We start from the raw sequence: 24,078 nt of genomic DNA, 5'->3' as shown, positions 1-24,078 counted from the left end.
GAGATACTCAAATCATCCTGGGCGGCACCTAATTAATTAGCTTGTTTATTTGGGCTTTTTTCTTAAAGAGGTGCCGGATGCACTGCAGTGTGCTCGGGCTAGCACTACACCCCTGCCAATGAGATACCCTCTCCCAATCCATGCTTTTAAACTTCAGTGAGTACAGGCCCAGAGCCACCAAATGTCCTTCGTATATTAACCCTTTCATCCCAGTGCTCATTCCCATAAACCTACTCTGGGCCTTTTCCAATGCCAGCATATCCTTATTTAGATATAGGGCCCAAATTGTTCACGATACTCTAAATGTGGTCTGCCCCACACCTTATAAATCCTCAGCATTACATCCTTGCTTTTATATTCTAGTCCTCTTGAAATAAATGCTAACACTGTGTTTCCATTTGCCAAGATTTAACAGGAAGAAAGGTTCAGCAATAAGCCAGCCTTCTAACACAGTCTTTTATTAAAACATTTATTATTCCCATATCTGTATCGAAATATCACAATAGATTTCATTGGTTTTAATTAAAAAATTTCCGGCCAAGTTTGATTAGGGAGGTAGTTAAACATGGGGTGGACAGTTACACAGTCTGATCCCAACATTGCCCATGTTAACCTGCTGTTTGTGCAGGTGATACCTGAAGGATCATAGCCAAGTCTTTCTGCAGACATTAAAACCCTGCTGCAATTTTAGTCAGATGCAAAGAAAGCCGTTTCCTTGTAGGACTGTGGGCTCAGAGAAGTGCAGATAGATAACTTTAAAAAGTAATTTCAGGCTTTCTTGTGGTCCCACAAATACAGAAGTATCCCAAGAGAAAACTTTGATCCCCTCTTGCTGGAACTCCCATTTAAAAAATGTATTTTTTTAACTGGTGGGATACAGTTAATGATTTGAATTGAATTGACTTTATTACTTACATTCTTCATATACATGAGGAGTAAAAATCTTTATGCTGCATCTCCGTCTAAATGTCTAATGTGCAATTTATAGTAATTTATAATAAACAGTGTGTACAATAGGACAGTCAATATAACATAGAAATACAATTGTTTCAGCATGAGTTAATCAGTCTGATGGCCTGGTGGAAGAAGCTGTCTTGGAGCCTGTTGGTCCTGGTTTTTATGCTGCGGTACCGTTTCCCGGATGGTAGCAGCTGGAACAGTTTGTGGTTGGGGTGACTCGGGTCCCCAGTGATCCTTTGGGCTTTTTTTATACACCTGTCTTTGTAAATGTCCTGAATCGTGGGAAGTTCAGACCTACAGATGTGCTGGGCTGCCCGCACCACTCTCTGCAGAATCCTGCGATTGACGGAGGTACAGTTCCCATACCAGGCAGTGATGCAGCCAGTCAGGAGGCTCTCAATTGTGCTTCTGTAGAAAGTTCTTAGGATTTGGGGGTCCACACCAAACTTCTTCAGCTGTCTGAGGTGAAAGAGGTGCTGTTGTGCCATTTTCACCACACAGCTGGTGTGTACAGACCACATGAGATCCTCGGTGATGTCTATGCTGAGGAACTTAAAGTTTTTAACCCTCTCAACCCCAGATCCATTGGTGTCAATAGGGGTTAGCCTGTCTCTATTCTTCCTGTAGTCCACAACCAGCTCCTTCGCTTTTACTACATTGAGGGAGAGGTTGTTTTCTTGACACCACTGTGTCAGGGTGATGACTTCCTCTCTGTAGGTTGCCTCATTATTATTTGAGATTAGGCCAATCAATGTAGCATCGTCAGCAAATTTAATTAGCAGATTGGAGCTGTGGGTGGTGACACAGTAATGGGTATACAGAGAGTAAAGGAGGGGGCTTAGGACACAGCTCTGAGGGGCAGCTGTGTTGAGAATCAGAGGGGCAGAGGTGAGGGAGCCCACTCTTACCACATGCCGGCAATCTGACAGGAAGTCCAGGATCCAGCTGCACAAGGCAGGGTGAAGGCTGAGGTCTCTGAGCTTCTTGTCGAGCCTGGAGGGAATTATGGTGTTGAATGCTGAACTGTAGTCCAAGAACAGCATTTTCACAAAAGCATCCTTCTCCTTCAGATGTGAAAGGACAGTGTGCAGAGCTGTGGCTATTGCGTCATCTGTCAATCAGTGTATGTAGAGTTCTCCCTATGTAGAGTTTTGTGGTACAGTAGTGTATATAAGGAGTTATCTTTCCGGAGGTTAGCTTATACTTAATGATCTCCATCCACAGTTACCAATTTTGAATTGAGGGAAAATGTTTACTTAGGAGTTATTTTAAATGGAGTTGCCTGTTTGTATTTGCTACCATTATGTTTTTTTTTGGGATTTATAGCACTTTAGTAGATTGGAAACAGGCAATGTAAGATGCTCTTAGGAACAAAGTTGTTCTAATGCCAGTTTCTACAGCAATCATGACATCCGCAATAACTGTGATCTTGCAGACAACAGATCTCTGATATTCTATCCCTGATTCTCCATCTCACTTACTCCCCATGGCTGCCTTCTTTTCCAGCTCCCTCTGTAAATATTGATGATCTTTCAACACCTGATGAGAGAGCTTCAGGTGTTGTGTAGTGCCATATGTTAAACTGTGAGCACTTTATCTCTCCAAACCTAGAAGGACAGAAAATAATTTTATGTTTGAGGTAAAATAATAAATGGCATATCCAAAAAAATGCATTCGTATGGGTAATTGATTTATTATCGTTGCACATACTGAGACATGCTTGTTTTTGGTATGCAATCCAGACAGATCATTTCAAGCATAATTACATCAGGATAGGACAAAAAGAATGCAGAATATTTGTGTTACAGTTAGACAAAGTGCAATACAGGTAGACAAATAAAGTGTGAGGACCTTTGCCACAGAAATGACTGAGTGTACGGTACAGTTTCTTCACTTGAAGATAATCAATTATATTGAGCAAGTAGGACCCGAGTTGTTCATTCACCTATTTGATCTCATCCTCAAAGGCTTGCTGTTGTTGTGAGGCTCACAGTCACATGACATGCAGCCATGACCACTCTGATTCATACAACCATGGTAGCCATATTGCTGATATATACAGTAGTGTGCAAAAGTCTTAGGTATGTATATAGCTAGGGTGCCAAAGATTTTTACACAGTACTGTAGTAATTTCATTTATTGCACTGTACTGCTGAAAAAAAAAACAAATTTCTAAACCAGATTCTGATATAGGTCTCTTGTGGACTGAGAGTGGGAAGGGGGCAGGGAGAGGAAAATCATGGATGGTAAAGGGGGAAAGCAGAGGGGAGGGAGTGGAAAGCACTAGAGAGGCATTTTGTAATGATCAGTAAACCAATTGTTTGGAATTAGAAGCCCTTGCCTGCTGTCTTGGCGCTGGGTGCGACTGCACCGACACCATACCCTCCTCTGGCACGCCTTCCCTGCCACCTGTCACATACCCCTCTGTGGCGCTCCACCCTCACTATTCCAACAACTTTTGCTCCTGCCGGATTTACAAACTCGCCGTCTGCTCCACGTTGACAATGTGTGCCTGAGACTTTTGCACAGTATTGTATTGCACACTATTCATGAGAGCCCTTACCTCTGTCTCTGGAAGGTCCTGATTCCAACAGGTTTACAGTTGTGATCACATTCACAATGACTGACAATGCAGTCTCTGTCTTGTTGCGATTTTTACTACAAGAATTGATAGGGCTCTATAACTTCTCTGTGAAGTACAAGCAACCCCAACAGAGAATGAGGCAAATGGCTTCCAAAAATATGATAGTACTTTACCCTCTCCCTTGATCCCTCTTCTACCCGCTTGTCCTGTTTTGTGGACTCTGCTTATTCTCTGTTGTGCTGGATTTGATGAAGAATGGTCAGTAATACATTAGGTCTGGGAGATGTTGGTTTATGCAGAAATCTTGCAGCTGAGAGAAAAAACAAATCTTACAATATCTACAGTTCAACTCCATGTAGATTTTTGAAACTTAGGACAACTGGGAAAGCCATCAAACACGTGCACAATTGTAGCAGTTACTGGCGGAGATCAACAAGCAATTTACAAACTCTTTTTTAACTGTATCTCTGACAGGCAATTCAAGTTTTTTAGCAATGTGAGGTCAAGTGAATGTGTCAATTGGAGTATTTGGTCTTATTCTTTCTCCTCCATCACTCATCTTCAAATTGGTTTGTCTTTTCTTGTGATTTCTCATGCCTGCAATGTGGACAAGCAATGGAAAGCTTGCTGACTTCATTCACAGTCTTTAACTGATTGTTTGTCATTCCAGACAATTTTCTGTCAAAACTGCTGTCAGTCTCATGTTGCAATAATATTAAGTTATGACTAGGGAGATTTATGGTAAATGCCTTTAACATTATTTTAGCAATCATTGTAAATTCTCTTCAGTATATCAGAGTCTCGTATGATACAGAAACTCATCAGCTCCTACATCTGATGCTGAAGGAATGGCTGATGGAACTACCAAAACTGCTGATATCTGTCCATGGAGGTAGCCAAAATTTTGAACTTCCTCCCAAAGTCAAACAAATCTTTAGCAAAGGACTTATCAAAGCAGCTGAGACCACGGGAGCCTGGATAGTGACTGAAGGCATCAATACAGGTGGGTATGATTGTACTTATCACATTTAAAATGCAGAAATTTGGAATGCCAGTGTTTTTAGATCCCAAGATCATAAGATATAGGAACATATTTAGGCTATTTAGTCTGTGCTATCATTCAATTACGGCTGATTTTTTTCTCAATCCCATAACCCCACCATTTCTCCATAACTCTTAACCCCTTACCAGTCAAAGACCTATCAATTGCTGCCTTAAGTTTACCCTGTGACTTGGTCTCCACAGCCCTATGTGGCAACAAATTCACAGATTCACTACCCTCTAGCTAAAGAAATTCTCCTCATCTCAGTCCTTAATGGATATCCCTTTATTCTGAGGTTATGCCCTTGGATCCTAGGTTCTCCTATTAATGGAAGCCACCTTAACAGGCCTTTCCGTATCTGCTTGGTTTCAATGAGATCCAACCTCTGATGTGGATCAAAATTCAAAATCTACAGACTATCTTACATAGCCATTGTGCAGAGTTTAAGGGTGCTTATATTTTGGTTGAATTATTTACATTTTGACCAATTTATCACAAAAATGTGAGATTACTACATTTTGGGTCATTTTCACAATAGTGTTTACAGAATATTTTGGTAAAGGTAAACAGATACTGGTGAACATTTATTCAGGAAGCTGTGAATGGGATAGTTATGGGAAAAGTGGTAAACCATGATGAAACTAGTCCTACATGGACGTAATGAATGGATTGAGCTGGGTAGGGGAGGAGCATTTTCTTTTAGACTCTTACAGTGGGCCATCTCAAGCCTTTTGTTTGGCTTTCTCAGATGGACTCCCACCATTTTGTTGTTAATTTTAGAAGTGAATACATACACAACACAGGAACAGGCCCTTTGTCCCATGTCTGCACCAAATATGATGCCAAATTAAATAATCCTTTCTGCCTGCACATGACCCCATCTCTCCATTCTCTGCATATTCATGTGCATATCTAGAAGTCTCTTGAACACCACAATAGTATCACCTTCATGACTACCCTGGGCGCCCATCACTCTTTGTGTAAAAAAAAACTTGCCCCACACACCACCTTTACGCTTTCTCCCTTTACCTTAAAGTTATGCGGTCTCTGGTATGCAACATTTCTACCTTTCAACCCTGGGACAAAGATCCTGGCTTAAAAGTGTATCCTTTACTTTAAAGGATCATTCAGATGATATGATTGTTAAACAGATGAGATTATTAGGAGGTGAAAAGGAAATCATAGCTAAATGATTTTATGCCTCATCCATTTCTTTTTGGTCTAATTGGCTAAGTCTTCTAGGTATTCATTCTCTCCAGACACCTTGGAAAATTGAGTGATAGCTTCACCTTGGAACTGAACAACTAAACCACTGTCAGTGTTTTGCCTCTCCCTATCTCATTAATCCTCTCTGGTAATACAACATAACAAGATGTTTGTAAGTCCGCAAGAAAAAGCGGGCTCTCCAGATGGCCACCCATTCCCATTCTAACATGTCAGTCAATGCCCTCCTCTGCTGCCATGATGAGACCACACTCAGGTTGAAGGCTGACTAACCTGTCAGTCCATGGCCTCCCCTGCTGCCGTGATGAGGCCACACTCAGGTTGAAGGAAGAAAACCTTTTATTTCTTCTGGGTAGCCTCCAACCTGATGGCATGAACTTTGATTTCTTGAACTTCTGGTAATTCCCCCCCACCTTTCACTATTCCCGTTTCCCTCTCTCACCTGCCGTCACCTCCCACTGGTGCTCCTCCCCCTTCCCTTTCTTCCATGGTCTTCTACATTCTCCTATCAGATTCCCCCTTCTCCAGCCCTTTATTTCTTTCACCAATCAACTTCCCAGCTCTTTACTTCATCTCTCCCTGCTTCTATCACCTACCATCTTGCATTTCTTCCTCCCCTTCCCCTTCCTTACTTTGATTTCTCATCATTTTTTCCAGTCCTGATGAAGGGTCCCAGCCTAAAACATTGACTGTCCACTCTTTTCCATAGATGCTGCCTGGCCTGCTGAGTTCCTCCAGCAGTTTGTGTGTATTGCTTGGGTTTCCAGCATCTACAGATTTTCTCTTGCATGAGATGTTTGTATTCCTCCAATTCTGGCCTCTGAGCATCACTGACTTAAATGTTCATAAATCTTTAATTATCCCAGTCCTGAAATTTCCATCCTAGACCCCCTCTGTTATTTTTTTCTATTATTTTTGCTCATCAGTGTTTGGCAACTTGATCAAACTTTTGGTTATCTGGTCCGATCTGATTTGTGTTGTGGTGTCAAATTCAGTTTGATGACGCCTTTTTTGCAGAGTACCTTGGGAATGATATACAAATGCAGATGGTTTTATTGTTGTTGTCTGTTCAAATATTTAAATTAAATTCAACAAGAGCTATGTTCTTTATCTTCATCTGACATAAGAGTGTTGTGCTTTTAACTTAGGAACTTCTAGACATGTTGGTGATGCAATAAGAGATAATACTTCTCCATATCTACGGAAAATCTGTATAATAGGTATTACTCCCTGGGGAGTCATTGAAAACAATGGAGATTTGATAGGAAAAGATGTAAGTAACCAATCAAAGCCATTCTGCCTGATAAAGAAACAATGCTTGTGATAATAACTCCACTTAACCGTATGTATTGTAATTTGAGATCTTTGTAGTAACAGATATGGCCCTCAAGTGAATCAAACTGCCCAGTAAAATGAACAACATACTTTATGAAATAATGTATTAAAAAGTTGATTGAAAATGATATGGTTTATTGATAACTGTAGGTAGATGGCTGGTTTGGGTGCCATTGATAATCAAGCTGCAAATTGTGCATTAAATTCAAAATTCAAAGTAACTTTATTATCAAAGCACATATAGGTCACCTTATACGGCCCTGAGATTCATTTTCTTGTGGGCATTCACAGTAAACGCAAAGAAACCCAATAGAATCAATAAAAAACTGTACACATCAAAGATGGATAAAACAACCAATGTGCAATGGACAAAAAAAGGTGGAAATACAAAAAGAAAAAGATAAAAATAAATAAATAAGCAATAAATATCAAGAACATGAGTTGAAGAGTCCTTGAAAGTGAGTCCATTTTAGTGAGAACAGTTTAGTGTTGGGGCAAGTGAAGTTGAGTAATGTTATCCCTTTCTGATTCAAAAGCCTGATGGTTGAAGGTAATAACTGTTTCTGAACCTGGTGGTGTGAGACCTGAGGCTCCTATATTTCCTTCCAGATGGCAACAGTGAGAAGAGAACATGGCGTGGATAGTAGGTGTCCTTGAAGATGTCTGCTGCTTTCCTGCAACAGCACTTCTTATAGATATGCTTTATGATGGAGAGGGATTTACCTGTGATGGCCTGGGTTGTATATACTACTCTTTGTAGGCTTTTCCATTCAAGGGTATTAATGTTTCCATACCAGGCTGTGATGCCAGTCAGTATACTCTCCCACCACACATCTTTTGAAGTTTGGCACAGTTTAAGATGACATGCCAAAACTTCACAAATTTCTAAGAAAGTAGACTTGCTTCTTAGTAATGGCACTTATCTGCTGAAATTATAACACCGAGGAACTTATAGTGATGACCCTCTCAACATCTGATCCCCTAATGAGGACTGGCTCATGGACCCTTAGTTTTTCCTCCCATAGTCAGTGATCAGCTCTTTGGCTTTGCTGACACTAAGGGGTAGATGATGTGGCACCATTCAGCCAGATTTTCAATCTGTGTGCACATAGGGTGACCATACAAACTTCCTTACAGAGGACACTGGAACTGAACTCCGAACTACGATGCCCTAACTGGTACACTACCTTGACGCCCTATTGTCAGCAACTTAAATATGATATTGGAGCTGTGCTTAGCCTCTCATTCATAAGTATAAAGTGGGTAGAGTGGGGGGCTAATTATACAGCTTTGTGGTGCACCTGTGCTGATGGTGATTGTGGAGACGTTGATGTTGTCAATCCAAACTGACTGGAGTCTGCAAGTGAGGAAATTGAGGATCCAGTTGCACAAGGAGGTATTGGGGCCCAGGTCTTGGAGCTTATTGATTATTTCTGAGGGGATAATAGTATTGAATGCTGAGCTGTAGTCAGTGAAGAGCATCCTGATGTACACATGTTCAGTGTCTAGATGTTCCACGGTTGAGTGAAGAACCAATGAAATGGCATCTGCTAGTGACCTGTTGTGATAGTAGGCAAATTGGAGAGTATCCAAGTCACTCCTCAGGCAGGAGTTGATATGCTTGATCACTAACTTCTCAAAGCACTTCATCACAGTGGATGTAAGTGCTACTGGATGATAGTCATTGTGGCAGGTTACTACATTCTTCTTGGGCACTAGTATATTGAAGACTGCTTGAGGGAGATGGGGACCTCATAGTGAGAAGCTAAAGATATCAGTGAATACTCCAGCCAGTTGATCAGCACAGGTCTTCAGTACTTGGCCAGGTATCTCATCTGGACCAGATGCTTTCCGTGGGTTCATTCTAAAGAAGAACCATCTGGCCCCAGACACCAAAATCACAGAATTGTCAGAGGCTTTGGAAGTTTGTGAAGGAGCCTTCATGCTTTGGTGGTCAAAGTGAGCATAAAAGTCATTGAGCTCATCTGAGAGTGAAACTTGGTTGTCAAATATGTCGCTCGGTTTTACTTTGTAGGAGCTGATAGCATTCAAGCCCTGCCACAATTGTCAAGCACCCTTCCATGTTTCAAGTTTGGTCCGGAGTTGCCACCTCTCATTTGTGATGGCTTCATGAAGATCAAACCTGGACCTCTTGCAAAAATTTTGTCGGACTTATTATTCAAGTGTTCCCTGAAACTTGTTTAAAACCCTCTGCACAGATGGAAGGCAATTCATGTGCTGTACCCAGGATCGCTCTTAACAGAATTGTGGAACATAAGTCTCCAATTTTTTTGTTTTTATGTTATTCTTTTTGTGCCTATTCAAATCAGTTTTAAAATTATTCATGAAATTGGCTTCTGCGACATTTTTGAAACATTCCAGTTCTTGACAAAATTAAGATAAATTTTTGCTTTTTTTCTTCACTCTTGATTTTTTAATAATGATTTTAAGTCAATAGCTCTTTAGTTATCAGAAGAAAAATATTTCCATATCTACACTACTCAAACCTTGAGCATGGAGAAGGTCAAAGTCAAAATTACCTCTTCAGACTATCACTGGGTTGAAATCTGGAACTCCTCACTCAACAGCATAATGGATTTATTAGATGGATCAAAGTGGTTCAAATCAGAAGCTCTGTATCACCTTCTCAACCAGAGATGTTCTATAAAAATGTAACTGGGTGGAAAGTAGAAGCATCCTTTGCAATTTTGAGAGTGTGATTTGCATTGGCATTTGTGGGGTTGATTGTACTATAGAGGCTCAGCTATTTTAGCGTCAGACCTGTAGGTGTATTTACATCAGGCAAAGATAGACCTTTAAACTTGAATCAAAGTTTTCGGAGGGCCTTAACACCCGTTACTGTAGATTTAATGGGTTAATTTTGTGAGCACGCTGGTGCTCAGCTCTTGTATAATTTTGAAAATTTTATCAGCATTGGAATGCAAATAAGTTGATTTATTATCAGGTACTTATATATATTAAAGTTGAAATATATATCGTTTTGCAAGTATTAATGTGTGTTTTTAAGAAATATGTCCATAATACAAGCACCCGGGCAATTCAAGTGTAGTAAAATGAAGATTTGGAATATTTTAAAACTGGTTGTCTATCATTTATTTCCAAAGGCCATCTGTCCGTATCAAATGCTTGGCAATCCCTTGAGCAAACTGACCTGTTTAAACAGCAAGCATTCCCATTTCATCCTGGTAGATGATGGGACTGTTGGCAAGTATGGCAACGAAATGAAGCTGAGAAGAAAGCTGGAAAAATACATTGCATTGCAGAAAATCCATTCTCGTAAGTATAGGCTGATGATCAATCATTGTGTTAGTGTTTGTGGGTTAATCCTCATCCAATTTAGGTAGGTGACACTTGCATCTAGCAGTTAATTTTTCAGATCTTTGATTTCCAAGGAACATTCAGTTCTTTAGGTGCAAAGATTAAAAATCAATCTCCTTGTAACGTCCATGCCCAATTTCTATTACCTCAGGATCTTACAGACTATTCTGTGGCAGTGGGGGATAAGGAGATAGGTAAAGTTAGTGTTCAAAGTTTCTGCGTCTTGCTTCATTTTCTTGTGATAATGGTCATTTAATTCAATGCAGCAGGAAACATTGCAATAATATAAATGAGGCTCCTGGATCATTTTCAGTTCTAGCGTTCATTATACATCCTACTACAGCACTGGTTGTGACCTGGGCTGCTACTCCAAGCAGAAGATGGGAGTTTCAAGGCTAGTCAGAAGATGTTTAGGTAAGTGATTTCCTTTAGTGTTATCAGCTCCATTTGATGTTTTTTTTCAACTTAGGAATGGGTCAAGGTGTCCCTGTGGTAGGGCTGGTGATTGAAGGTGATCCCAATGTCATCCTCACAGTATGGGAGTATGTCAAGGAAGTTCCTCCTATACCTGTTGTTGTGTGTGAAGGAACAGGCCGAGCAGCTGATCTCCTAGCTTTTACCCATAAACATACTGCAGATGACAGGTATGGTCCCAGTTCACCTGCTCTTTACATATATTCTGTGACTTGTGGGGTACGTGCAATTTATATTACTGTACTAGATCATCCAGTTCACTAATAGACTGTACTTCATGGATGACCTATATAGAGAAAATTATAGTGACATATATTTTATATATATACATACACACACACAAAAAAGTGCCAGAAAAAGACCAGCAATATCATGGAAGACCCCACCCACTCAACTCATGGACTGTTTGTTCCACTCCCATCAGGGAAGACACGACACAGCATCCATGCCAGGACCACCAGACTCAAAAACAGTTAAGTTAAAAGTAAATTTATTATCGAAGTACATCTACATCACCATATACAACCCTGAGATTCATTTTCTTGTGGGCATACTTAATAAATGCATAATTGCATAATAACCATCATAGGGTCAATGAAACACTGCACGAACTAGGCTTTCAACCTGTGTGGAAAATACAACAACCTGTGCAAGTACAAAAGAAAGAAATGATAATAAATAAATAAGCAACGGATGTCAAAAACACGAGATGAAGAGTCCTTGAAAGTGAGTCCATAGGTTGTGGGAATATTTCAGTGACAGGGCAAGTGAAGTTGAGTGAAGTTATTCCCTTTGGTTCAAGAGCCTGATGGGTGAGGGATAATAATGACCACTTCTCCCAAGCCACCAGGCTAATCACCACCTCCACACATTAACTCACCTCACCACACTTCCCACTGTCACTACTTTATCATTTCCTGTCAGAGTCACCTTGTGTACAGATACCCCTGGACCTAGTGTCACTTTAAGTACATTTAGTCAGTCTATGTATGTAAGCTAACCTTGTGTATTTATATTGATTGTGATTTTTATTGTGTTCTTTATGCTTATTATGAATATTTTTAATGCTCCAGTGGATCTGGAGTAACAATCATTTTCTTCCCCTTCACACTTGTGTCATGATGACTAATGATAAACAATCTTGAATCTTGAAGGCAATCTATCAGTGTTGCCATGTATGTTGCTTTAGATCCAACAATGTGGTTGACCCTTAGTTACATTTTTACAGTGACACCCAGATCCTGTGAACAAATAGAGTAAAACTATTGTAACAGGAGTTCATGTCGGACCACTGATTAAAAGGACTTGAATAAATCAGATCTATTTTGGTTGGAATATACTCCCAAAAGCATCATATTATTGTCTTTTTATTGTACCGTGAAAACTATACATTGGATATTCTATTTACAGGCATATTTATACTTATCCAGTATGTGTTTAGCCAACAATTTGGAAGATTCTTGGAAGAGATGCAAAGAGCTTGGAGGACTGTTGGAACAGGGAATGTGGGCAATTAATACAGCAACTTATGAAAAAAGCTGTCAGGAAACTTTGGAGAGCTAGGTAGAGGAAAGGCAATCATTTTGAGGTGTCCAGTATAATGTGTTCATTTTGATACAGTGTGGTTGTGACAGTGACTGAAAACTCCACAACACAGAAGGTATCAATGACTCACCAGAGCAGCCATGGTAATGTTCTTGCTTTGTTGAAATTTCCATATAATTTAATTTCACATGTGGCAAGCCTTTATTTAGGCCCTTCAGGCTCTGCAGGATTTGATGATGAAGCTTAGACTGAACACAAGAGAGCAGTGGCATAACAACTCCGACCAAGGGACTTAAGGAACCAAATGAACAGACCAATGGATTAGTATGAAGGTTGACCTCAAAGGAGGTCAATATTATCTCCAGATCCATTTCTCCTTACTGAATGACAGTGAGAAGTGGTGTTTTATTAAATGCTCATTAATGTGGACTGTCTCATTCAATCATGGCTCCACTCTCAAAGCAGGGCAAAGATTGTATGTCCAGTGGTTTCAAAGTTCATTCTTGCCACTTCCAAGCTGAAGGTATCTTGATGTGGCTCTTTATTCTCCTTTGCTTTTCTGTTGCTATCTGGCCATGTAGTTCTTGATTGTCTGAAATGAACAGTAAAGCATAGTTTGTAGGGAGAGGAAGAAAATCACATTTTCACTATGTGCAGGCTGTAAGACAAGATGCTGTGATAGGAAGAGAAGGATTGGTTATATGTATAATTGCATCTTCATTGGGTTTTGGGGAATTGTTACTCCTAATGTGAGGAGCACGGATTCTTCTATTAAAAGAGCTGTTCTGATAGCTGTATCTCTTCCCAGTTGCTTAGCTACTGCTACCTGTGTTGGTGCATTACTTGAATTGCAAGAAAAATTGGTGTATTTTAGTGAATCTTGCACAAATGTACCTGTCATAACTTAGCAGGCTGTGTGATTTAGTTGTGAGCTTCCAATGAGTTGGAATGTAGGAATATTGAGTGAGAGTACTGATTAATTAAGATAGCAAGTGACTAGTGAAGATGCAGTACATGGAGTAATGTTTGAAGCCACGGGTTTAAGGATGCTTAAGGATATGATGCCATAGGGTTTAAGGATGCGTTCTCTGATCTTCACCATTCTGTAGAATTTTCCAAAACTCTCTCAGTCATTGAGGTTTGACTACTTGTATTGTCTGCCATGGGCTTCTCCTCCCCCCATTGTCTTGGCAATTTGTCTAAAAGTTCTCTTGGCTTTTTGTGGAAAAGAACATTTCTCTTTCTCTGTGCTTCTGCAGAAAGGCTTCTGACGAACTGGCTTTCAATGCGAAAAGCAGTTATTTGTGGTACGTTTCAGGGTATGTATTATCATGCACTTGTAGTGGGGAACTTTAATAGCCACATGTAGGCCCATAGACTCAGCTTTCCATTTACTGAAGAACACCACTTGCAGTTTGCAGAATGAAAGCATCTTCTAACAAATCAGCCTTACATGTGGATCATAATGTTTCAAGATTTCAGCCTATGTGAATTCAATAAAACTTTGAGAAGATTTATCAATACAGTGCATGTCTAATTTACATCTATTATTCAAACACAATCTTTTATTTGTAACAGGAAATTGTATCCTGGCTTGGAAGCTGAATTAATATTAATGATCCAGAAGACCTTTAATTTTGGACAGAAGCAATCAGATCATTTATTTAAAATTCTTATGGAATGTATGGAGCATAGAGAATCAGTGAGTATGTTCAAGTTACCTATCAAATAAATGGGCAATGGGTTTTTCCAAAGATCCTATGAGACGTTAGTGCAGGCGCTTCAGTACAATGCCACTTTAAACAGTTTGTTTAAATTGAAACTCCAATTCATACTCCTGTGTTGAGTTTGTAATTACTAATAAAAGGTTAAAGGCGGTAAAGGGAATATTTTCACATTTTGTTGTTTAAGTTAAGTTTATTTTGCTGAAGTACTTTAGGAAAGAGGGTTTTATGGTGCTGTGGATACCACAGTCATATTGAATAGCAAAGAAGTAATTACATTTATGCCATTTTATCTGTGTTTAATTCTGTGAAATTTTTAAAACTGTGACAATAAGGTACAGTAGATAGTACCTGATGTGTAAAGATTTCTGTGCTCTTAAGATTGATAAAATTGTATCAAGATGTGTTTAAGAGACTCTTAGATAGGCTCATGAATGGAGAGAATGAAGGGTCATGGACTTTGTGTAGGCTGAAAGGATTATTTTAGTTAGGCATTCAATTACTGCTTTAATTGGTTTGGCATTACATCATGGGCAAAAGGTCTATTCCTATGCTGTATTGTTCAATCTTCTATCTTCTAATGGTCTCCACAAGTAAAACAAAAACTTGAGCTTGCCTGCATCTGGGTCATACTCACTTCAGTCTAGAAGGTAATAGGTGATTTATCTGATGCACTTAGATCAGAAAAATTAATGTTTCTGGACTGGAGACTTCAAAGAAAGTTTCCTCTTAGTGAAGAAATCAAGAGCTGGGAGTAAGATTGTCATATCTGAGGTAGGCCATTCAAGCCTGAAATCTAGAAGTAATACAAAGGACAAGAAAAAAGTGTGATGATTTGGAGCCTGTGTTACTTGAAAATCTTAGATTTGTGCTGATGTTTCTTTTTAACTGGTAAAGATAGTAGGGATAAAGTTCAAAGATGGGTGTAACGCTCAGTTATATTGGCTTGTGTAATGTCTAGGGGAAATCCAGCCCAGCACCCGCCTCAACACTCCCCACAGGGTCGGTTGCCGCCCGAATCAATCACAAACATCAATCATCAGCCAGCACACCCAGTAAATTTTAACAAATACACTTTATAGATATTACTAATTCTATGACATTAATATACATTTGATACAGAGAGGAAAGTAATGAAAAAAGAAAGGCACCAACACTTATCAAAGTCCAAGTTCTTTGTGCGCTACGTTGGAGCTCAATTCGACTTAAGACGACCACCCGAATTCCGTCGACTCACGGCTCGGGACCACCCTGAGTGATCGACCGGAGCCTCTCCACACGTCCGCGGTCTTCCTCGTCTCTCCTCCGACTCCCCGCCAAAACTCAGTCCACAGTCATATCATACAGCATGGTATCCGAAAACAAAACGATACATAACCACCCATTGGCTAATAGAATCCTGTTATCTCATTTTAAAGTAAAACAAACTGTTAGCGCAAACTCTCTTCAGCGTTAAAGCACAACAAAGCCTCATTCCCCAGATTAACATAACAAAGTTGCCATTTTAAATGTAACAAAAGAAAGACCCCGTACATGGGTAAACAGCTTGGAAGACAAATTAGCCAAGGTCTAGTAGTACATCAGAGTTGCTACGAAAAACAGAATGGTTTTCTTCTGCTCCTATGAGCCAGTCCAGTTGTAATTTCTGTTTAACTACTGAAGGTATCTAATTACTTCATCTCAATCTTCCTTCTACGAAATAATTGCCAAATTCAATAGCAAGACTCAAGCAGCAGGACTGATAATATGGACAACGAGAATATAGACTATACTGTATATTGCAATATGACAACATCAAACCCAAAAATAAATGGAGAACAACTGTACTAAAATAGGAAGAGGAGTTGAAGAAAAAATCAATGGGTACAAATAATTTCAAAAGGGAAAGAAAATGATGAGCAAATTAAATTTGTGTAGAAAAGGATAACAGCTCCTTCTACTCTTGTGCACACAGATTACAATTTTTGATGCAGACTCTGAAGAACAGCAGGACATTGATCTGGCAATTTTGACAGCTCTCCTCAAAGGTACTAATGACTCATACATAGCTTCTCTGAAATACAGTATATCATCCTTAATTCCATGATATTTCAAAGTACACTCTCTTGTTTTCTGAAGGTACAAATACTTCTGCGTCAGACCAGCTAAGTTTGGCACTGGCATGGGATAGAGTGGACATTGCTAAGAGAAACATTTTGGTATACGGACAACATTGGAAGGTATTCTACACAATATATGCCCAACTTGCTCAGCATGTCCAACATTATTATCTGAGTTTTCCAATATTTGCAATTTTTAGATTACTGAAGGATATTCAGTATTTCAGTATCTTTAGTGTTAAGATGTAAAGGGCTCTTTTGAAAATGTACCATTGAGGTCAGAAGTTTACATACACCTTAGCCAAATACGTTTGAACTCAGTTTTTCACAATTCCTGACATTTAATCCTAGAAAACATTCCCTGTCTTAGGTCAGTTAGGATCACAACTTTATTTTAAGAATGTGAAATGTCAGAACAATAGTGGGGAGAATGATTTATTTCAGTTTTTATTTCTTTCATTACAATCCCAATGGGTTAAAAGTTTGTTAGTATTTGGTAGCATTGCCTTTAAGTTGTTTAACTTGGGTCAAACATTTTGGGTAGCCTTCCACAAGCTTCTCACAATAAGTTGCTGGAATTTTGTTCCATTCCTCCAGACAGAACTGTTGTACCTGAGTCAGGTTTGTAGGCCTCCTTGCTTGCACACGCTTTTTCAGTTCTGCCACAAATTTTCTATCGGATTGAGGTCAAGGCTTTGTGATGGCCACTCCAATACCTTGACTTTGTTGTCCTTAAGCAACTTTGCCACAATTTTGGAGGTATGCTTGAGGTCATTGTCCATTTGGAAGACCCATTTGCAGCCGAGCTTTAACTTTCTGGCTGATGTCTTGAGATGTTGCTTCAATATATCCACATAATTTTCCTTCCTCATGATGCCATCTATTTTGTGAAGTGCACCAGTCCCTCCTGCAGCAAAGCACCCCTACAACATGATGCTGCCACCCCCATGCTTCACGGTTGGAATGGTGTTCTTTGGCTTGCAAGCCTCACCCTTTTTCCTCCAAACATAACGATGGTCATTATGGTCAAACAGTTCAATTTTTGTTTCATCAGACCAGAGGACATTTCTCCAAAAAGTAAGATCTTTCTCCTCATGTGCACTTGCAAACTGTACTCTGGCTGCTTTATGGCGGTTTTGAAGTTGAGTGGGTGAAGTGGTCCCGACCCTCCAAGCAGACCGTTGCCTTTGTCAGAGCTGGGGAGCAGCCAATACCTGCCAAAAGAACATATGCAGGCATTCTGACCTCTGCAAGGGACTGGCAGCTGTTGGTGGACCTCGAAGGGCAGCTGAAGTTCCCCAACCATATCGCAGCCACTACCCTGCGACCAGACATTGTCCTAGTGTCTGAGTCTACTAAGCAAGTGGTGCTGCTGGAGCTGACAGTCCCATGGGAAGATAGCTTGGAGGAGGCCTTTGAAAGGAAGCTCTCCAGGTACGCAGGATTGGTCAGCTACTGTCAGCAGGCTGGATGGAGAGCGAGGTGTCTCCCAGTGGAGGTTGGTTGTAGGGGATTTGTAGCCCATTCTTTAGTTAGAGCCTTCAGCATTTTGGGCATCGAGGGAGAGAGGAAGAGGAGAGCCATCCGCAGTACCACCGATGTGGCAGAGAGGGCCTCAAGATGGCTGTGGCTCAAAAGGGGGGAGCCACGGAGTCATAAGTAGCTAGCCATCTGGACACAAGCTGGGGTCTGATCAGCCCCGGCTGAGTCACCTGGAGGAGGGTGTATGATGTTGAAAGACCCGAAACACCCGATGATTCCAGGAACATCACTGAAGATGTGTCCAGAAGCATCAATAGATGTATGTACACAAGAGCAGTGGCTTCTTCGCTGCTGAGTAGCCTTTCAGGTTATGTCGATATGGGGCTCGTTTTACTGTGGATATAGATACCTGTCTACCCGTTTCCTCCAGCATCTTCACAAGGTCCTTTGCTGTTGTTCTGGGATTGATTTGCACTTTTCACGCCAAAGAATGTTCAGCTCTAGGAAACAGAATGTGTCTCCTTCCTGAGCAGTATGATGGTTGCATCGTCCCATAGTGTTTATATTTGCATACTATTGTTTGTACAGATGAACGTGGTACCTTCAGGCATTTGGAAATTGCTCCCAAGGATGAACCAGATTTGTGGAGGTCCACAATTTTTTTTTCCGAGGTCTTGGCTGATTTCTTTTGATTTTGTTTGTAAACTTCTGACCTACTGGAATTGTGATATAGTCATTTAAAAGTGAAATAACCCGTCTGTAAACATCTGTTGGAAAAATTACTCGTGTCATGTACAAAGTAGATGTCCTCAACGTCTTGCCAAAACTATAGTTTGCTAACATGGGATCTGTGGAGTGGTTAAACAATGAGTTTTAATGACTTCAACCTAAGTGTATGTAAACTTCTGACTTCAACTGTATATTTCACTAAACATCTGTACTTTGGTCACTTGTCATGGCTGTGTGAGCCACTGGCAGAAATTCCATGGTAAAGTCAGAGAAGTGGTTAGTTAAATACTTGATGACAAGCTTACCTATCTCTTGGATTTTTAGAAGTTATTTTTCAAGTAAGGATTCATGTTTCCAGTCCTAGCAGCCTGAGCAGCAGAAGGGAGGAACCAGCCGCATTATAAACTTTAGCAGGTACAAAAGGGAGCATTTTTGAGAGTGGCTGTGTTTGCTGTGGTTGATTGAGTATACAGTAAGTGCTGAGGCTTTGGTTCAAGAGGCTTACATAGAATATAGAACAGTACAGGCATTTCAGCCCACAGTATTATGCCAACATAATAACCTACTCCAAGATCAACCTAGCCCTTCCCTCCTTCTGTTTTTCCATCATCCATGTGCCTATCTAAGAGGTTCTTAAATGTCCATAATGTACCTGCCTCTACCACGACCCCTGGCACTGCATTTCATGCTTTTTCCACTCCTTGCAATAAAAACCATCCTTGACATCCCCCTATATTTTCCTCCAATCGTCTTAGAATTATTAGCCGTTGACAACTCTAGAAAATAGGTGCTGGCTGAAGGTAAAACGTCTGACAAAATGGACAGGCTTAAGTGTGTATTTTAAGAGAGGGGATATTATGGGGGATCATCACTCTGATGGGATTATACCGTAGACCCTCTAAAAGCCATCAGGACATTGAGGAACAGAAATGCAGGCAGATAAAGGAAAAGTGTAAAATGTTATCATGGGTGACTTCAACTTCCCTAATCTAAGCTGGAAACTTCCTTACTGCAAGAGGTTTAGAGGGAAGCAGAATTTGTTTAGTGCATAGAGGACGGCTTCTCAGCTCAAGGTGTGGATCGTCCAACAAGAGGAGGGGGGCGTACTGGACATGCTGTTGGGAAATGGCCCTGGCCAAGTGACTGACCTTTCAGTTGGAGAATATTTTGTAAATAGTGACCACAACTCCTTAAATTTTAAGTTAGTTATACTGTAGATAAGGAATTGTATGGACTTTGTGGGTGAGTATTAAATTGGAGCAGGACAAATTGCGAGAGTATTAGGGAGGAAATCGGGAGAGTTAATTGGAAAAGGCTGTTTTTACCACATAAAAACAACTTTACTACACATAGAGTGATAAGTACCTGGAATGTGCTTTGGGGGTAGGGGGTGTGCGGTGGCAGCAGATATAATCGAGGTATTTAAGAGGTTGTTAAATACGCACATGAGCGTGCAGAGACTGGAAGGGATTATAGAGATATTAATTTAGCTCTGTGTTTAATTACTAGTCTAATTAGTTGAGTACAACATCATGGGATGAAGGGCCTGATCCTGTGCTGTACTGTTCTATGTTCTAAAGAAGGGAAGTGGGACTAAGTGGGAAGTTGCTTTGGACTCTCGTAGAACCACCCTGGCCTGAGTGATACTTTATTTGCTGTAGGATTCTGAGATCCTCTAGATCTACAAATTTGAAAAAAAAATCTGTGTAAAACCTCTGTGTGATGCAAATATTCTATAGTCAATGAACCATTGCTGTGGCGTGGAAGGCGCTGCCTTTTCAGTGAAGTGTGTTGCTTCCTGTTCAGCTTGATGTCATGTGTACTTTGCAAAGAAGAACATGGTGTTGTCCTGGCAAACTGTTTCCTGTTTTGAATATCCCCAAGAACAGATTGACTGGTTCCTCATCCATCACAGAGTCTTGCTCGGTGCAAAATATTATTGGATTTTTCTATATTAAGGACTACAATAGCAAATCTGCCATCATCCAGTGTATATGAAGAGCTATGCGATATTCTGAGATGCAAAATAATGTTTCTAAGTGATAAATGAAATAATAAATAAGATTCTCCTGAAATACACTTCACAAATATCAGGTTGTCAGTACATTAAAAAAAGAAAAGTCTCCGAGTACACAATTAGTATAACATTCCCTTTCAAAACAGCACACCTGCAGAATCTAAAATAACCAGTTTTCAGTAAAAGGCATTCAGTTGTAGCAAAATGTCTTGACACTGAGGTCCCCTGAGTACAACTTGTACTATGCTAATTGGACAACTCTGGGTCTTTGTGGAAGCCTAGAACTCCTAGATATTGTCATATAATGGATCAGTAGCTTCTTCCCCATTCCCTTTGAGGTTATACTTACACAAGGTGTATCTTCTGGGAGAAACCGAACTGTTAATGCACACAGCAGATAGGACGTGTTTCTTCAAAAAAAATGTCTTTCACTGTGGTAATCAATTTTATTCTTTTGCACTGAAGGGTAAAATCAGTTTTTGCAACCTGTTACTCTGAATTTGGATGTGATCAACTCCTCAAAGGATTTTGCAAAGGGAGCCAGAGATTCTCCCAAGATTGGTGAATAGTTTCTTCTCCTCTCTTTCCCATTTGACAGGAACTCTTCCTTTCCCAACTGATTAAAATTAATTCCGAGACAACTTTTACTTGGAGCAAAAGTATTTACAAAGTTATGTGGATCTTTAGAGCAATGTGTGTGATTTTCACCAGTCACATCACCCGTCCACCCACCACCGCTATTTTCGGCTCTGTGACTGAAATTGTGACTGTGGTAGGATAGGTTTTCACTAGTGCCTTTGGTCATCTAATATTTCATTCTTATTTGTTTGTATTTCTGGTGAAAAAAACATATCGGAGAGATTTTCTATCTCGTTGGAATTTCCACCTTGATGCTCTTCCTTCTTTTGCTGGAAATGATGACTGAAAAACTGCAGCTCCAAATGATGTGTATTAAAAGAGATGCCCGACCACAGTAGACACTGCCATCTAATCAGATTCCCTTATCTCATGGTCACATTTTCAGCAGGAATCACAGAATGCAAAGAAATTGGATAAAGCTGAGAAACAAATACATTGACACAAAAACAGAACTTAGCCAGTTAGGCAGCATCTGTGGAAAAGCAAACCAGCTGATGTTTCAGGTTAAAGGTTCTTCAATGGAACTGGGAAAGACAGAAAGTAAGTTTGTCGAAGTGCTGGAGAACGTGGAGAGGGTAGTGGGTGGAACAAATGTATTGTCGATAATAGAGTGAAATGGAGGACAACCATTGAATGGACAATTAAGTCCCTTGTCAGTGTTGCTCCATTGTAAAGTCTGGGCATGCTTTGTTTTTTGGGCTGCTGAGATGTGTTGAGCAAGCCAGAATGTACAAGTGAAATGAAAAGTGGGAGAGATACATGGGAGGTAAAAATGACCAGCTGAGAAAGAAAGAGCAAGTTATCTGAAGTTGGAGAATTCAACAGGGAGTCCTGCAGGCAGACACATGGCCAGACAGAAGATGAAGTGTGGTTCTTTGAGCTTGTATTGATCCTCCTTGTAATACTTCAGAGGGCCACTGCTGGAGAGGTCAGAGTAGAAGTTAAAATCACACTATTAAAATGGAGCTTGGCAAGATAGAAATTGGGACTCTGAATAGAGAAGATTAAGCTAGGATTCAATAGAATTGTTGCAACCTGAGAGGCTTGAATCAAGGAAAAGGAGGAAGCTATTTCCACAATGTCTATAACTGGAAGAACTGGAGCTAAAGTACAAAGTGTACAAAGAATATGTTCTCCTACAGCATGTAAGGTGGGAATATGTACTTTATGTGTTTTGGTTAGTGTGTGTGGGGTTGTGGTGAATGGATTCTCTTCAGCCTGAAGGTCGCAGATATAATGGGGGAAACTGTCATTTACCTGAGACAGTTGTTATGCTTCTCCGAGCATGTCAGTCGCTCATTCCACACCAGCAATGGATGACAGCAGCCCACTTAAGAACAGACACATTGCCCGGAAGAAATAGATATATTTTATTGTTACTCCTTAGGAGGTCAATATCCTACTTTAATGATTTGGGTAAGGATGAGGACTTTTACAAAATCCCTGTGGTTTACATGCTTAAGCTTAGATAGTGATGACGCTATTTAGGACTTGCAAGGTTGCTTTGGTTGACATTCCTGTGGAAACATCCGTAAATAATTTTCCAGAAGCCAGATCTCCTTCTGTGCTTTTCATAAGATGGAGTTTTGGTCTCTTGTGGGACCTGAGGCAGAAAGGGCTGAAAAATAGAGTTCACTTTCTAGTGTTGGAGGGTACTGGGACATTTTTTGTATGTTCCATTACACTATTCTTGAACTATGATTGGATTAGAATTGATCCCATCTGAATTCTGATTGATTCAACTTACTTGCCAGGAGGCTGGTCGACACACATTTGGTGAGCAGTGGATTCCCATTTAAGTTCTCCAGCCGAGTGGTGACATGGCAGAAGTTTGTAGAATGACTTGGATCTTCTGCTTGTAAAAATGCCCTCTCATTTTACCCCTTGAACTAAATCTGCTCACATGAGTTAACTTAGTTAACATTACTATGGAACTAACAGAAGCAACAATTTTCCAATTATGATCACTAACACTTTGAACAGAACAAAAGCAACTCTGAAAACGTTGCAATCTGTAACAAGATATGGAGGTTTTTGAGGGATTGATGAATTAATCAGGTACTGAGTTGAAGATGGGCTTGGGGCAGGCATGAAGTGACTTTTCCTTATCTGATCCTGATTGAGATGCCCTGCTTTTTAGAATTTGCATTTTACCTGCCAATCTAATTGTGAAACTTATAATCCTTACTTATTATTGTGTCTGCTCTGGATTTATATGATATGTTTTCTTTGATAAAGCAACTTATAGTTTTAATTGGAATTTATTAAAATGCACTTGTTGGGTTTGGAATTGCGTAAATTTATTTAATCCCGCAGAACATTGTTTTGCTTTGATTGTGTGTAGGTGGGCTCACTGGAGCAAGCCATGCTTGATGCTTTGCTAATGGATCGGGTGGACTTTGTGAAACTACTCATTGAGAATGGAGTGAGCATGCATCACTTTCTCACCATCTCCAGGCTCGAGGAACTCTACAACATGGTCTGCAAACCAGTTACATTCTTTAAATGCATACAGCTTTCTTTCACGTGTTAGGACATTTATTTACAGAGAATAGCAGCAAGGTGTACATTCCAGGATGACTTATTTGGGAAAAAAAATCTATTTTTATAGAAAAGAAATTGTATCTGCCAAATTTGCTGGAGTTCCTTGAAGGTGGCAAAGGGGAAGTGGTAAATCAAAGGTTTTCAAAGGTACATTTAATGTCAGAGAAATGTAAACAATGTACATCCCGAAATTCTTTTGCTTCACAACTACCCACGAAAACAGAGGAGTACCTCACAGAATGAGTGACATTTAAATGTTAGAACCCCAAAGCCCCCCCGCTCCCCCCACGCATAAGCAGCGATAAAGCAAGGATCCCCCCCACCAGCAAAAAAAGCATCGC

The 24,078-nt window shown here is 40.2% G+C and overlaps 1 protein-coding gene across 6 annotated transcripts in view; it reads left to right on the top strand.

Annotated features, from left to right (window-relative positions):
* The window catches only part of LOC140211611 (transient receptor potential cation channel subfamily M member 6-like), a 177,080-nt gene that overhangs the window by 53,226 nt on the left and 99,776 nt on the right, over positions 1-24,078 (top strand). For all 6 annotated transcript variants that reach the window (XM_072281519.1, XM_072281520.1, XM_072281518.1 and 3 more), the window contains 8 exons: positions 4,334-4,547; positions 6,959-7,083; positions 10,271-10,442; positions 10,954-11,128; positions 14,082-14,205; positions 16,182-16,254; positions 16,346-16,446; positions 23,538-23,672. In XM_072281519.1, coding sequence (XP_072137620.1) covers positions 4,334-4,547; positions 6,959-7,083; positions 10,271-10,442; positions 10,954-11,128; positions 14,082-14,205; positions 16,182-16,254; positions 16,346-16,446; positions 23,538-23,672 — 1,119 coding nt within the window. The remainder of the gene's footprint in view (positions 1-4,333; positions 4,548-6,958; positions 7,084-10,270; positions 10,443-10,953; positions 11,129-14,081; positions 14,206-16,181; positions 16,255-16,345; positions 16,447-23,537; positions 23,673-24,078) is intronic.

The sequence above is a fragment of the Mobula birostris genome, chromosome 17 (assembly GCF_030028105.1).
Source record: "Mobula birostris isolate sMobBir1 chromosome 17, sMobBir1.hap1, whole genome shotgun sequence".
Classification (NCBI taxonomy): domain Eukaryota; kingdom Metazoa; phylum Chordata; class Chondrichthyes; order Myliobatiformes; family Myliobatidae; genus Mobula; species Mobula birostris.
Note: the sequence above shows the minus strand (reverse complement) of the source record. Positions and strands in the feature narration are given on the sequence as shown.